Consider the following 17,134-nt stretch of genomic DNA (forward strand, 5'->3'; position numbering starts at 1 on the left):
TTCTTTATTGACGCAGGCATATTATAGAGTCAAAGACAAAAAACAGATCAATTTAGTCACCATGGACACATTTAATAATAATTAAAAAAAAAAGATAATAGTCAGTTTAAATACAATTTCATCACAAATTATAATAGAGCAGCCCCTGAAATTCACAATATCTTCAAACGAAATTGGCACATTATTCTGAATGACCCTATTCTCAAGGATGTAGTCCCCAACAAACCGGGCATTAGTTGATAGCTCCGAATAGGTTAAAAAATATCGATATTGATAACTCTTCCTTAGTATCTATTTATGTTGGCTGCTCACCGTGCAATAAGAGCTGCTGTCTGTGTTGTGATATGATGGATCTCTTTGTCAATAAATTTTCTTCTACTTATACTAAAAAATCCTTTTTTATAAATCAAGTTTTAAATTGTAACACTCAGTATGCTATATATTTGCTGTCTTGCAGTTGCAAGTTGCAGTACGTCGGACGTACCATCCAGACTGTACGCTCTCGCATGTCCAAACACTGTTCCAATACACAGTGTTTCACGGCACTTCACAACAACTCATAATAGCGATATGTCCTCGCTACGTCTGGTTATTCTTGAGACTATCCCAGTAGATAAACTTAACCGTTTTCAATATTTAATTAACCAAGAATCCTACTGGATATTTACACTTTCGACGTTAATACCGCACGCACTGAATGAGATTATAGAGAATGCTCGTTAATACCTTTCAGACCGTTCTCTATTTTCTCATTCTATCTCTTTTTTCTACAATCCTCCTTTTTTTCATATTCCCCTTTTTCCTATATTCCATTTTTCCTCTTATCATTTTATTTTATAATTCATAATCTTTTCTTTTGTTGCATTTCAATTTCCCTTTATTAAGTTTTTTTCACCGTTATTACACCATCATTTTGTACACTTTTGGCTGTTGCTGACACTCTGCTCTTTTATAAATAATATATTCATATGCTACCATAGCTATCGCATATCATCATTTTAATACATGGTTTCATTTTATATATAATTTCAATATATTTAATATATTGTGTTATTTTTTCACATATAATGAATTTTTATTCTTTTATATATATATAGATATATATATATATATATATATATATATATATATATTGTTGAATATATGTATTATTATTGGGCATATTATTATGCATTTGTAGGTTTGTTTTATTACTGTCTGTTGATTTTATATATGTCCACAACCCTATTGTATTTTGTCTGTTGACTTTATATATGTTCACGACCTTATTGTAGTTTCTAAAGCAATTCTCTAGTTTTCATGGCCCACGGAGTTTCACTCCTCTGATGTGGCTAATTGCTGCTAATATAAATTTACCACTCTGATGTTTCCATTCATGCCTGATGAAGCTGCCATAGCAGTGAAACGCATTGCATTCTGAGAAAATAAAATACCCTTGCTTTTACGGATGGCCGGGCAATCCATCTTCACTGCAGGGACCACATCTGACTAGTGACGCTGCATTGACGACGCACAGGGACATCCGTGCGCACGGACGTCCCAGCGCGGTGGCGTCAATGCAGTGTCACTAGTCAGGGGCCAGAGCGGAGAAGAGGGCCTCCCGGTGAAGATGGACGGCCCAGAGCGGCTCACCCTCCCCACCTGCGGCGGTAGCAACCAAGTCGTATCCACCGGCAACGGCTCAACCTCGCTGACTGCTGAGAAGGCGTGGGACAGAAGGACTAGGCAGAGGCAAGGTCAGACGTAGCAGAAGGTCGGGGCAGGCGGCAAGGTTCGTAGTCAATAGCAATAGCAAGAGGTCAGGTACACTGGTAAGGCAAACACTGTAAACGCTTTCTCTGGCACAAAGGCAACAAGATCCGGCAAGGAAGTGAAGGGGAAGTGAGGTAAAATAGACAGGGAGCAGGTGGAGGCTAATTAGACAGATTGGGCCAGGCACCAATCATTGGTGCACTGGCCCTTTAAATCTTAGAGAGCTGGCGCGCGCGCCCTAAGGAGCGGAGCCGCGTGCGCCAGGACGAAACAGCTGGGGACCGGGACAGGTGAGAGACTTGGGATGCGATTCGCGAGCGGGCGCGTCCCGCTATGCGAATCGCATCCCCACCGGCAGTGTCAGTGCAGCGCTCCCGGTCAGCGGATCTGACCGGGGCGCTGCAGAGAGAGGAACGCCGCGAGCGCTCCGGGGAGGAGCAGGTACCCGGAGCGCTCGGCGTAACAACCGCCTTCCTACCCCTCCATTTACCGTCTTGGAATGCTTCCCATCAACTTCTAGGGTAGCATTTCCTCTCTACTAAGCCTAACTTCCATCGGACCACGCCGTAATTCATTTTTTTTTCTTTAATCATAATGTATAGAACAAATTGGTACGAGGATCATCGTTTCTGCTGCTGTCTCAAAAAACAGAACCTGACTTTTATACTCAATCCTCGGCTTCACTGGAAACATGAGTGAGTATTTTATCCCTGCTTTCCTAATCCTCCTTTTTACCTAGGAGAAATCTATCCTTGCCTGCTGCATTTCTTTGGAATAATCAGGAAATACTTTCACTTTGTTACCATTTATAACTTTTTCCGGGCCCTTCCTTGCCTTTCTCAGGATGTAATCTCTATCTGACGAAGATAACAACTTTACCAGAATAGAATGTGGTCTAGAACCTGGTGAAAAGGGTTGTGATGGTACCCTATGTGCTCTCTCAACCATCATTGTTTCTAGCATCCCTTCTTCTCCAAAATTCTCCTTCAACCATTTTATCAAGAATTGTTTGCAATTCCTTTTCTGGCACTCCCAACACTACTATATTTGAACGCCTGCGCCTATCCTCCAAGTCCCTAACTTTAGTTTAGTTTTGTTGACACATTTTTGTTAAAGGGGTACTCCAGTGGAAAAAAAAATTCAAATCAACTAATGTCAAAAAGTTATACAGATTTGTAAATGACTTCTATTTAAAAACCTTAATCCTTGCAATATTTATCAGCTGTTGTATGTTCCAGAGGACGTTGAGTTGACTCTTCTGTCCACAGTCATTTCTGCTGACATCTCTTTGCATGTCAGGAACTGTCCAGAGCCGGAGCAAATCCCCATAGCAAATCTATCCTGCTCTAGAAAGTTCTTGACATGGACAGAGGTGTCAGCAGAGAGCACTGTGGTCAGACAGAAAAGAACAACTCAACTTCCTTTGGAGTATACAGCATCTGATAAGTATTAAGATTTTTTTAATAGAAGTCATTTACAAATCTGTTTAAAGGACATCTGCAGCGGTACAAACACTTATCCCCTATCCTCAAGATAGGGGATAAGTGTTTGATCGTGGGGGGTCCGAACGCTGGGGCCCCCGGCGATCTCCTGTACGGGGCCGCGGCTCTCCCGTGCAGGGGGCGTGCCAGCCGCAGCATGACGTTGCGGCCGGCACGCCTCCTCCATACATCTCTATGGGAGAGGCGGGGAGGCAGCATTCGTGCCTCCCCGCATCCCCCATAGAACTGTATGAGGACGGGGAGGAGACGGGGCGTCAACGTCGACCTCTAGGTCGACGCTACATCACCATGGGCGCTAATGCCGGCGCCCCGTTAGGGAGATCGAGGGGGGTCCCAGCGGTCGGACCCCCCGCGATCAAACACTTATCCCCTATCCTGTGGATAGGGGATAAGTATAATTCCGTTGCAGTTGTCCTTTAACTCTCTGGAGACAGTTGATTTGAAAAAAATTATTTGCCAATGGAGTACCCCTTTAACCTACTTTTTTCCTTCTATGATACCTTTTGTCTCATCTTCTACCATCCCTACTCTTTGTTCTACTTACCATATCCTCTCTCATCAAAGCAATATCCATCCTAACGCCTCCCTAATTTTCTTGTATCTCTAAAAGGGATTCATTGGACTTTTGCATCCCTTCCAATATTTTATTCAGAATTACTGGAGATTCATTTCTCATTTCTTCTTGTTTTATCTCTTCCTCTGATTCCTTTGCATTATCCCTCTCCCGCTGCATTTCCCCTTTCTTTTTTACTCCTGGTGACAAAAACTTGTCAATCCCTCCTCCAACCATCCCTTTCTGAACCAGCTATCCCTGTACCAGATCTTCTACCTCCTTATTCCTTTCCTTCTTTCCCCTCATTCCTCCGTCCCATCATTACTTCAAAATGCAAATTACAAAACCAACCAGAAGAAGTTACGTTTGGTTTAGTGTAAACAATTTATCCTTTTTAGACGAACATTGTCAAATAGTTAACTCCTCAATCTTAAACCAAAAAGGGTTACTTTTAGCAGGTTAAATACCTAAGCTCAATATTATTAAACTTAGTATAGTCAGTAGGATTAGTTCTTAAACAATCTCCAGAATACAATAAAAACACCATAAGATTGTTAGTACTTGAGCTTTCTTTGAACCAACAAGGAAATAGGCCTTCAATCATTCAATACTCCAGTTATAGCTCAGATTTCATTTAGGCAACTGAAGTTTGATCTAGTAGTTAGAAGATTGCTTTTAACCAGTTGTATACACCAGCCAGATATTAATGCTTAATTGAGTTAATAGAATTAGTTCTTACATAAACAAGATAGTCCTCCAGATTCCATAAGTAGACCAAGTGAATTTTAGAATTATACTTTCTTTAAGCAAACAAATAGTTGAGCAATCAAACACTCATTAATCTATTTATCACTTAGGTTCCCTTTAAGCAACTAGGGTCTCAGTCCATACATCAAAGAGTTACTTTTGACCAATTAAATACACAAGCTAGATATTAATAAGCTTAATAGGATTAGTTCTTGGTAAACAGGGTGATCTTCTAAATTCAATAAATAAACTGGGAAGTTACAGTTTCCCAAGGCAAGCAGAGGGTTAACCACTCAGACATTCACTAATTCAATAGTGTTGCTCGCGAATATTCGCAATTCGAATATTATTCGCGAATATCGCATATTCGCGAATTCCGCGAATATAGCGCTATATATTCGTAATTACGAATATTAGTTTTTTTTGTTTTTTTTTTTCTTCACAGTACCCATCACAGTGATCATCCCTCTCTGCTTCCAGCTTGTGTGGTGTAAAGAAGGCTGTAATACTACTGTGTGAGACTGGCGTGCGAAGATTCGCATATGCGAAAATTAGCATATGCTAATTTTCACATATGCAAATTTTCATATATGTTAATTTTCGCATACGCGTATTTTCGCATACGCGAAAATAAAACGAGAATATAACGAATATGCGAATATTTGCGAATATATGACGAATATTCGTCCATATATTCGCGAATATTCGCGAATTCGAATATGGCCTATGCCGCTCAACACTATAATTCAATTGAATCTCAATTTCCCTTTAGGCAACTGGGATTTAAGTATCCAGAAATGTATTGATCCAGAGTTTGCCCAGAGTTTTTTTTTTACATATATATCAGTTAGTACTTTAGAAATTAGTAGTTTAGCAGTAATTAGTAGTTAGTAAAGTTAATACCTCTTGTATTACCACTTGTTACCTCCAACAACCTCGCTGGAACACGCCATTCCCCAACGCACACTCCGGCTCCAAACAGAATCTCCCTTCACCTCTGGCTTACTCTCACTTCACCATTTCCCCAGTTACCTCCTTTCTTCACCACACTGGGACTTTATTATCTAAAGGGCCTCTGAGTTCCCGTTATCCCCAGTGTCCCAACGAGCCCAGCATCTTAATCAACCTCGCTCAGCCTGTCCTCTCCACTGCATCCAGCTGTACCGGTCAGCTCCATAACCACCGCACAACATCAGTCGGCTTCCCCGCCGGTCAGCATCGGCCTCGGCTGCATTGGCATTTCATTCCCTGGTGCGCGATCCCCCTCCCCAGTGCAGTCGAGTGAAAGGTGAGCAGTGTGCTCCTATGTGCGACTGCTCTCATGAATTATCACTAACATATTTTCTTTAAAGGAGAAGTTCCATGCCAATAAACTTATCCCCTATCCTGCATGATAGGTGATAAGTTTTAGATCACAGGGGGTCCAACTTCTGGATGCAAGAGCCGAAGATGGGCGAACAGCTCTCCCATAGAGATATATGGAGGGGGCTTGGCGGCCACCGCTTCATGCAGGGGTCATGACGCACCGCTCCTGGGGAGAGCTAGGGCCCGTACAGGAGATTGCGGTGGGTCCCAGAGGTCAGACCCCCCCCCCCCCATCTGGGCCGACCTTAGGTGTTCAGGCGCCCTGTGCGAGCTAACCTTGTGGCGCCCCCCCCCCCATTACCCCATAAACATACACAAAGAGGAAAAAAAACTTTGTAAGGCTGGGTTCACACTACGTTTTTCAACTACGGTTCCCGCATATGTTTTCTATCAAAAACCGTATGGGAAAAAAACCGATGGAACAGTATGAGAAAAAGTAAACCGTATGGGTTTTTAAACAGTATACTGTTATTAAAAGTGCATACTGTTCCGTCCGTTTTTGTAGAAAAAAAAAAACATACGTTTTTGAAAATTTTGTCCATTTTTAATGGGAGGGGTCTTGGGTGGGGACTTTAGGATTCAAATGCGCATGTGCAAAGTAAAAACGTATCCGTTTTTCCCGTATGGAACCGTATACATGTGAGTTTCCCATTGACGTCCATGTTAAAAAAAACGTATGCGGTTGCAGTACGGTTTTTAAACCGAAGACAAAATCGTGGTCAACCACGGTTTCGACTCCGGTTTAAAAACCGTACTGCAACCGCATACGTTTTTTTTTAACATGGACGTCAATGGGAAACGCACATCTATACGGTTCCATACGGGAAAAAACTTATACGTTTTTACTTTGCACATGTGCATTTGAATCCTAAAGTCCCCACCCAAGACCACTCCCATTAAAAATGGACAAAATTTTCAAAAACGTATGGGGTTTTTTTCTATAAAAACTGACGGAACTGTATGCACTTTTAAAAACAGTATACTGTTTACAAACGCATACGGTTTACTTTTTCCCATACTGTTCCATCAGTTTTTTTCCCATACGGTTTTTGATAGAAAACGTATGCGGAACCGTAATTGAAAAACGTAGTGTGAACCCACCCTAACAAATATTTTTTTTTTAGATTTAATCATTCCCCTGCCCCCTTAATCAGTCCCATGTCCCCCTTAATCAGATGCAGTGTAGTTCCCCCACATTAGGTGCAGTATAGCTCCCCACATTAGGTGCAGTATAGTTCCCCATATTAGGTGCAGTATAGCTCCCCACATTAGGTGCAGTATAGTTCCCCACGTTAGGTGCAGTATAGCTCCCCACATTAGGTGCAGTATAGCTCCCCCACATTAGGTGCAGTATAGCTCCCCCACATTAGGTGCAGTATAGCTCCCCCACATTAGGTGCAGTATAGCTCCCCCACATTAGGTTGGCAGTATAGCTCCCCCACATTAGGTGCAGTATAGTTCCCCCACATTAGGTGCAGTATAGCTCCCCCACATTAGGTGCAGTATAATGTTCCCCCACATTAGGTGCAGTATAGTTCCCTACATTAGGTGCAGTATAGTTCCCTACATTAGGTGCAGCATAGTTCCCCACATTAGGTGCAGTATAGTTCCCTACATTAGGTGCAGTATAGTTCCCCACATTAGGTGCAGTATAGTTCCCCACATTAGGTGCAGTATAGTCCTCCACATTAGGTGCAGTATAGTTCCTCCACATTAGGTGCAGTACAGTTCCCCCACATTAGGTGCAGTATAGTTCTCCACATTAGGTGCAGTATAGTTCCCCACATTAGGTGCAGTATAGTTCCCCACATTAGGTGCAGTATAGCTCCCCACATTAGGTGCAGTTTAGCTCCCACACAGGTGCAGTATAATGTTCCCCCACATTAGGTGCAGTATAGTTCCCCACATTAGGTGCAGTATAGTTCCCCACATTAGGTGCAGTATAGCTCCCCCACATTAGGTTGGCAGTATAGCTCCCCACATTAGGTTGGCAGTATAGCTCCCCACATTAGGTACAGTATAGTTCCCCCACATTAGGTGCAGTATAATGTTCCCCCACATTAGGTGCAGTATAGTTCCCCACATTAGGTGCAGTATAGTTCCCCACATTAGGTGCAGTATAGCTCCCCACATTAGGTGCAGTATAGCTCCTCACATTAGGTGCAGTACAGCTCTCCACATTAGGTGCAGTATAGTTCCCAACATTAGGTGCAGTAAAGCTCCCCATATTAGGTGCATTATAGCTCCCCCACATTAGGTTGGCAGTATAGTTCTCTATATTAGGTGCAGTATAGTTCCCAACATTAGGTGCAGTTGAGGGAGGGTAGTGGGAATGTAATGAGAGGGAGCGGCCTGCAAAGCAGAAAACTGTGTCCCTGTGCGGAGGGTCACATTCCGCTACAGGGCACAGTTTTCGTCATTACACCGGCATTTAGCGCTGCTTGCACGAAGCAGGGCTAAATCCCGGGCGTCGGGCAATACAAATTATATATACTTGGTGCAAGCTGTGTCGGCTGCCCGGCGCCCCTGCTGCTATGGCGCCCTGTGAGGCCGCACAGCTCGTACACCCCTAAGGCCGGCCCTGCTCCCCATGATTTATAATGTATCCTATATCCTGCAGATAGGGGATACGTTTTTCCACTTGGGACTTCTCCTTTAGGATCCTGTTCACATAATGTCAATGCTCTCTGCCAAGCATATACACCTCAATGTAAAAAAAAAGGGTTTTAAAAATATTATTTGGCATATCCTTTGATGTTAATGGGACTATTGTAGCTTTTTGGAGACCAGAATAACATAGTCTATCCCTTGATTCTGGGCTCCAAAGAAACAGTATATGCAATGTACACTAGAGTCAATAGGCAACATATGCAAACATAATGCTTTATGTTTGGATATGTTAAACTGGTACAACTGTATAGCTCTCATCTTGTATATTTTAAAGAAAACCAGGCACACTCCTTCCTGTAACTCTACATTCAGTTTACTATCATTCAAATCTTTTGCTCTCTATGTTCTACTTCAGTATTTTAATGTATTTTAATTTTATTCTCTATCTTGCCACTGAATATCTTTGTTTCTTTCTCAGCTTGTGGCATGAGACCCACTGAACGTCTATGTTTATTCAATATCCTTTCCTTCTGTTTTGTCTAGTCATCTTATCTCACAAGGAGATCCAATGATTACAGAGCAAAGTTTTCACAAGACTTTTCCTCTTTCCCCAACACTTTCTCACACTGAAAAACCTGGTCATTATAAGCATTTTAAGGGTATATTGATATGGTGGAATTTCTGCAATCCAGCAGAAATTCTGATCAGCAAAGCTTGTTCTAAGAACACGGAATTCTGCTAAAATTTAAGCCCCATTGATTTCAATGGGATTTCGGCTGCAGAAGTGAGAGTAGAGCTGTAATGGGATTCCAAAGGATAGGGGATAAGATGTCTGATCGCAGGGGTCCGGCCGCTGGGGACCCCCGCAATATAGCATGCGGCACCACCTGTTTCCGGTGGTCGAGACCCAGACTCTCCAGCGCTTCCGGAGCAGAAACAGGTGCGTGCCTCAATGCTATATTGCGGGGGTCCCCAGCGGTGGGACCCCCGTGATCATATCCTTTGGATAGGGGATAAGATGTCTAGGGGTGGAGTACCCCTTTAAAAAGAACCTGTCAAGTCCCCGATGCTGTACACACTGGACCTATAACCCCAAAGGTGAAGAAAACAGAATTCTGATACAGTACCCCAATGTTCTATGCAATGTCACATAAGGGTAAAATGGTTATTGTCATCTCAAGAAATCAGTCTCTAGTAACTGCTAGAACAAAACAAATGACATGAAGTAGAAGTGGGGCCTGTCATGTGAAGAAATACAAGATGTCTTTTTTAACAAGAATAGGAAGAGAGAAACAGTTCAGTGTTGTCATCCCCGACTATAACTCTGTGGCCAAGAAGGGGTATATAACTGGCAGGAGAACCACTACACCTGCATACAGAGGTGATGGTGTTCACCATAAGGAGCTGCAACACCTATGTGTCATCATCAACATGTGTCATCATCCATCCTCTATCTATAACCCTCTGCAAAGTATTAGAATGGAATAGGTTTGTAAGTGTCAGGCTGCACATCTCTCTGCCCTTGCTCCCTGACAGCTGTTATTACAGCTTCTTCTGGCACAGAATACAAGAAGTCTCTCCCCAACACTCTCATCCTACCTGTCTAGAACCTAAAACTGGCAAGCAGCGAGAGGGTTAAAATTCTGCCTGTTTCCTTTTTTCTTTTATAGCATGCTATCCAATCTGTACATACAGTGCCAGACACAGAACATGCTATACAGGCAATCAGCCTCATACATAGAATAAAGGGTGTCATAGTGATCATCGATAGGTGTTTCTTATAATGGGTTCTTATTTTGCCCCAGGACATAAAGGGTTGGGGTTTATTTCCCTTTGCTTTTCACGACCCATTGGTCAATATCCCCTCCGCCTCTATTGATTTGCTGACAAAGCACAGTGAAGGAAATAAGTATTTGATACTTTTGCCCACTGACAAAGAAATGATAAGTCTATCATTTTAATGGTAGGTTTATTGGGACAGGGACGGAATAACAAACAAAACAAAAAATAAATCCAGACATTTTTTTTTCAAATAAGTTATGAATTGATTTGCATTTAACGTGATCAATCAGCATTTCTGGCTCCCAAGTGACTTTTATACAGGTAGTGAGCTGAGATTCGGAGCACTCTTTTATAGAGAGTGCTTCTAATCTCAGCTTGTTACCTGTATAAAAAACACCTGTATCAAAAAGCATTCAAACAATTAGATTACAAACTCTCCACCATGGCCAAGACTTAGGCTGTTCACACAGTGGAATTTTGGTACGGAATTCCGCATTGAGATCCTGCAGAAGCAGAGTCGCATTGATTTCAATAGGATTCTGCTGCACTGTTCACATAGCAAAATGTCCGCACTGAAAACATCTGGTGCTAAAATTCTAATTCTGGTATCTGCATGAAAATGCATTTCCAAGTTGTCTTAGCGCCGGCATGTTCTGCCGGCACTCAGCTGTTAGGGGAATGTCCGCACAGAGATTTTCTGTGTGGACATTCCCCGTGTAAACATAGCCTTAAGAGCTGCCCAAAGATGTCAGGGACAAGATTGAAGACCAACACAAGGCTGGAATGGGCTACAAGACCATCGCCAGGCAGCTAGGTAAGAAGTTTACAACATTTAGTGTGATTATTTGCAAATGGAAGAAACACAAAATAACTGTAAATCTCCCTTGGTCGGGGGCTCCATGCAAGATCTCACCTCCTTGAGTTTCAATGATCATGAGAACGGTGAGAAACCAGCCCAGAACTACACAGGAAGATCTTGTCAATGATGTCAAGGCAGCTGGAAACATAGTCATGGAGAAAACAGTTGGTAACACACCATACCGTAAGAGACTGAAATCCTGTAGTGCCTGCTATGTCCCCCTGCTCAAGAAATCCCAAGTTTGCCAATAAACCTTTGAATGATTTAGATGTTTACTGGAAAACTTCAGACAGGCCTGTACAGGTGCTTTCTTGAGCATGGTGAGCTTGTGGTGAAGTAGGATTTCAGTCCAGTGACACAGAACTTCTAGCCCATTACACTATAAATTATTATACTGTATGCAATACAGCTGCATCCTGTCTCATTTACTCCCTGTTACTGTAGCTGTATCACTGCTTTCCTGGTTTCATGGAGAGGGCAGACATTCAATCTTCAGTAGCCCCCCTGTGCATGGGGAGCATAGAGGTGCAAAAAGGGTAGAGCAGGGGAGGGAGGGGTCTGAGAGTTGTCAGGGATGACCTGATCAGTAACACAGGTGAGACTGACATCCTGTCTGCACATAAGACCATGGAATTCTTTTGGTTGTCAGACTGGGTACCAGCTACAGTAATAAAATACATGGATGCAACTGAGCTGGGATGAAGTAAATGACACTGCAGGAATATAGGTGTTTAGCTATGAATACATTGCAAAATGTAATTTAAAAACCTGGAGCTTCTTTAAAAGCTAGGAGTACTTCTCTAAAAGCTTAGCAATTCTTCAACAGACAACTATCCCCAAAAAGCAGAGACAAAAAAACTGAAATACACCTATTTTCATCTAACCAATGTGGGGGGAAAAAACGTTCCAGAAAACGTATTATGTGAATCCAATCTTTAAAGTATGGTTCTAATAGACAACATGTACATTTTATTGCTTTGGAAAACTCCAGGTTCCAACTGTATAAATGCCAATAATGTCCAATGTTTTAAAGCTGCTATAGTAAAAAGATCAGATTTTAGCAAGTGCTTTCTAGGCAATACGCCAAATTTCATCTGATTCACTGAAAGGACTAAGAAAAAAGCCCTGATTAATGTCCTGTTCTGCATTACCAAAGGGGTACCTTTAGGCGAGGAGTACAATATACAATATCCAGCCAGAAAGGCTAGATCAATCTCTGAACAATCACATTTCCAAACCACATTTTATGTAGAAATCAATATGCTTGCACTTTATAATGTGTATTCCCTGTGTTGCAATACGCTTACTGGCAGCTTTAAGAGTATACAGTTTCAAAGAATTCCCGACTTATTATACAATCCGTGCAGTGTTTTAACAAAGTGTTTCGAATGCCACTTAGAAAATCAGCGCTTAAATTACCGCCACTGATTGGTAATACAGCATCGCTCAGCCCCTGCAATCTGGCAAATGTCATATCTAGTCTTACTCATACTTTTTTCCACTTATTTTGCACATTACAGAACACACTTAAATCTCAGATGTCATTAACAAGACAAGTCCAACACGTTCCAAGTGAGGCTTTCTCACAGCGTGACACCATACGGCTCCAGAGGACAGGAAAGTCTATTTCTGAACGGCAGGTGTACATAACACTTAGCTGGCAGCTCCATCTCTCGTAGGATCCTGCCTGATGGAGGAGACATACAATGAGGAGGAGAGGGGAGCCATAGTGGGTTTTTAATTCTTCTTTATTTATCATTCTCCCTTTAACATCCTTTTTACCTCCCCAATCACCCCCTTCCAGTTTTCGAACACCATCATGGCTGTTCGAAAACTGGAAGGGGGTGATTGGGGAGGTAAAAAGGATGTTAAAGGGACAATGATAAATAAAGTCATCCGCCACCCCCGTACACAGATGCAGCACTTTTAGGTCAGTACAGTGATCCCTCAACTTACAATGGCCTCAACATACAATAGTTTCAACATACAATGGTCTTTTCTGCCATTGTATCTGCGAAACGTGTCAATTAGAGATGAGCGAACTTACAGTAAATTCGATTCGTCACGAACTTCTCGGCTCGGCAGTTGATGACATTTCCTGCATAAATTAGCTCAGCTTTCAGGTGCTCCCGTGGGCTGGAAAAGGTGGATACAGTCCTAGGAGACTCTTTCCTAGGACTGTATCCACCTTTTCCAGCCCACCGGAGCACCAGAAAGCTGAACTAATTTATGCAGGAAAAGTCAGCAACCGCCGAGCTGAGAAGTTTGTGACGAATCGAATTTACTGTAAGTTCGCTCATCTCTAGTGTCAATGGCTGGAAGAACCGACCAATCAGAATGGATATTTCACTGATAAAAACCTGTTTATTCCTAAAGTGAATGCAATGACTAGTGTCTGGTAGTGCCCCCTACAGTACAGGGAGGTATTACATGTTCTGTACTCAGGGATAGCTGCTGCTTTGGGCATCAGGTGAGGGCGGCTCCATTTCCCTTTTTTTAGGATGTTGCGTGTTCTGTACAGGACCCTGAAGAAGCTTCTGTCCTCTACATAGACCAGTGTTTCCTAAAGAGGTTGCCTCCAGCTGTTGCAAAACTACAACTTCCAGCATGCCCGGACAGCCAACGGCTATCCGGGCATGCTGGGAGTTGTAGTTTTGCAATAGCTGGAGGCACCCTGGTTGTGAAACACTGAAATAGACAGTGATTTACAGCTCCCTGCAGATCTTTCTTACTCTTATATATAAGGACTTGCTTTATCTGTATTAGTTATCTACTTATTTTTCTTTACTCCTCACTTTTTCCTATTTTTGGATGACATTTTGGGTCTTCAGAACCAATTATCAGGTTTCCATAGAGTTATGGTCTCAACATACAATGGTCGTCCCAGAACCAATTAATCTTGTAACTTGAGAGACCACTGTATTTGTAAGCCAAAACTAGTAGTGGGTCTAAAACACCGAAGAGGTGCACATTTTTCGGTGATACTTATTCAAAACGGAGGTTCTGCTCCTAGTTATGGCTTACAAATATTGACCTAAAATACCGCCATGTGAAAGGAGTTCTAAAGCAGCAACGCAAAACTACAACTCCCACCATGCCCCAGCACCCTTTGCCTAGGACTCGTAGTTTTGCACCCGCCACAGGTGGGGAACGCTGTTGGAAGTACCAGCGGAAGGACCAGTTCAAACAGAGGGTGTGTGCCCTGTTCCCATTCACGTGTACCTCCCAGCACCGAGAAGTAGGAACAAGGGGGGGGGAGGACTGCTAACGCCAACAAAATCCTTAAAACATTTGGACGCATTTTTTTCTAGGGCTGGAATGTTGCTGCACTATAAATAAGAGGGATTTTTTTTAACTCTTCTTCCTGAATGTGCTTACACTTATTCCTTCTTCCTTTCAAGTCCGCGACTTACTTCTGTGGTCACATAATTAAAATCAATTTAAGGAAAAATCTCATCTCCTTTGGAAAGAGAAGAAAAAAAAACGGAAAAGGGAGTAGTCTTTCCCTGGCAAGAAAAATGTGGATTTTAAGCAAGTTCCTTAGGAAGCAAAAAAAAAAATTTTTTTTTTTTTTTTGTAAGTACAAAATGAACTGTTCCCCATATCAATAGGCAGCTAGGATATACAGGTCACCAAGCCACAGATAACAATATATAGGAGAGCTGACCATAGAGACAGCTACATCCAGCACAGCAATGAATCAAGGGGGGGAACCCCCAGTCACCTACCTGTACCCCAAAGCACAAGAGCAAGACGTGTAGACATCTGCAGGAGATAAAGCAAGAATGACACCGTCAGCCTCTGCCATACTGAGCTCCTAAACCCCCCCTCCCCCCCAATACAAGAATCTGACAGGTCTTACAGGCAAGTGCCGGGAGAGGTAACGGAGTGCATAGCTGGGAGAGCAGCGGCTGCACTGTGGGAGACGCTTCTCTTCAGCACTGGACGGGTCAGTGATCGCCTGGAGGCTGTGAGAAGTTGACTTGCTGGCTGGAGACTGACTCACAGGCTCATCTCCTAGATCCCCCTCCTATTCCTCGTTCACTCACTCACACCCTCCGCCCGGGGAGAAGTGAAGGTGCTGGGACGGAGCTGTCACTGATCTCCGATTGGTACTGAACAAAGAATGCTGCAAGTTCATTCAGCAACTTGTTAAGATGGCGCTGGACGTGGATCCTCGGTGTCTGGCCATCCTAGGGGTTCTCAGGTCTGTCAGAAGACGCATGTGTCTTCCAGGTCGTCCAGAGGTGCGTTACCGGGCCGTCTTCTCCTGTATGGCCAGATGTCTTCTCCACATCCTCAAAGTTTGAAAGCTTCCTTGTGGAGGGGGCTGCAGGAGCTATGGGCTAGTGACTGTCATGTACGGCGAGTCATTCCCACACAAAGGCTACTAGTTTAACCGAAAAAGAAAAGAAAATCCAGCCCGGTGCTTGTTCACTTGTGAATCTCCTCAATGCGTTCAGGCAGCTCGTCATTCCTGGTCCAGACCAGTGAAATAAAAACAAAAGTTCAGATTTCTCACATAAGGGATGAATCATCTGGAGAAAGCTGAACAAGGGCTGGAGCAGGGAACACCAGAGGGAAACATTGGCTGGCTCTCCACAACAATCATTTGTCGCCATTCGTTATCTTAAAGGAGAGAAATATCGTGACCTAAGATTTTCCGTCACAGACCCCAAGCCATTTGTCTGGTGCAATGATCAGAAAGCTTTTCATTGTTTGGCCCCCGAGCAACTAATGTAAAATGTTCATCAAATAGTACGCGCCGTGTGGGGAACGGACGGGAATTGTTGCCATAAACGCAAAGATTTGGCCCTAATCACATACACGCGCGGATAAAAAGCGCGCCAGTCTTTGTAAAATGATTCCAGTCTGGCTGTGTTCACACATAGGGGGAGATGTATCAAAACCTGTGCAGAGGAAGAGTGGTGCAGTTGCCCATAGCAACCAATCAGATTGCTTCTTTCATTTTCCACAGGCCTCTTTAGAGGCCTGTGGAAAATGAAAGAAGCAATCTGATTGGTTGCTATGGGCAACTGCACCACTCTTCCTCTGCACAGGTTTTGATAAATCCCCCCCATAGTGTTTAGAGCCACATTATGAGCCATAAGAGGCTAAAAAGAAGGGTAACATAAGAAAAAGGTAAAATAATGCTCAAAAAATGAGTGTAAACATAGCATCTAATGTGAGAATACTCCACTAGTTATGTTCCTATGGGGCAGATTTGCTGCAGTTTTTTCTATCCGGATTTTGAAGTCAGAACCTCCACAGCATATTCCTGCACCAGCAGAAAATCGAATGATTACGGAATCCATGTGGAAATTGACCTGCTATGCGGCATATTACCTAAGGCCGGTTTCACGTGGGATGTAATACTTGCACATTTTTGCATCTGTATTGCCACTGTAAGCCGTATTTACATAGACACAACCATCAAGTCCAACCAAGGTGGGGAAGAGATGGATAAAGGAATAGGAATAGGTGGATAAGAAAAACAGAATTAATCTATTTCAAAAACTGCACCACACTAGAGATGGGCGAACTTCCAGTAATATGATTCGTCACGAACTTCTCGGCTCGGCAGTTGCTGACTTTTTCCTGCATAAATTAGTTCAGCTTTCAGGTGCTCCGGTGGGCTGGAGACTCTATCCTAGGACTGTATCCACCTTTTCCTGCCCACCGGAGCACCTGAAAGCTGAACTCATTTATCCAGGCTAAAGTCAGCAACCACCGAGCCGAGAAGTTCATGACAAATCTAATTACTGGTTCGCTCATCTCTACACCACACCCATCCGCGGGTTGTGTGTGGCTTTGCAGCTCAGTTCTATAAGTGATTTGAGCCAATTTGTAATACCACACACAACCTGAAGTCAGGTGTGGTGCTATTTAGCTCTGTTTTTCTATTCCTGGTTAATCTCCTTATCCCCTACAGTACCCATGACATACCGGTACGTCATGAGTCCC

At 43.1% G+C, this 17,134-nt stretch overlaps 1 protein-coding gene across 2 annotated transcripts in view; it reads right to left on the reverse strand.

The window, feature by feature from the left end:
• Positions 1–16,061, reverse strand: part of FGF18 (fibroblast growth factor 18) — a 418,112-nt gene extending 402,051 nt beyond the window's left edge. For both annotated transcript variants that reach the window (XM_056516555.1, XM_056516554.1), the window contains exons 1-2: positions 15,033–16,061; positions 14,899–14,935 (exon numbers count right to left, since the gene is read on the reverse strand). In XM_056516555.1, the coding sequence (XP_056372530.1) occupies positions 14,899–14,935; positions 15,033–15,064 (69 nt within the window). In that variant the 5' untranslated portion in view covers positions 15,065–16,061. The remainder of the gene's footprint in view (positions 1–14,898; positions 14,936–15,032) is intronic.
• Between the last annotated feature and the right edge of the window lie 1,073 nt (positions 16,062–17,134).

The sequence above is a fragment of the Hyla sarda genome, chromosome 4 (genome assembly GCF_029499605.1).
Source record: "Hyla sarda isolate aHylSar1 chromosome 4, aHylSar1.hap1, whole genome shotgun sequence".
Taxonomy (NCBI): Eukaryota; Metazoa; Chordata; class Amphibia; order Anura; family Hylidae; genus Hyla; species Hyla sarda.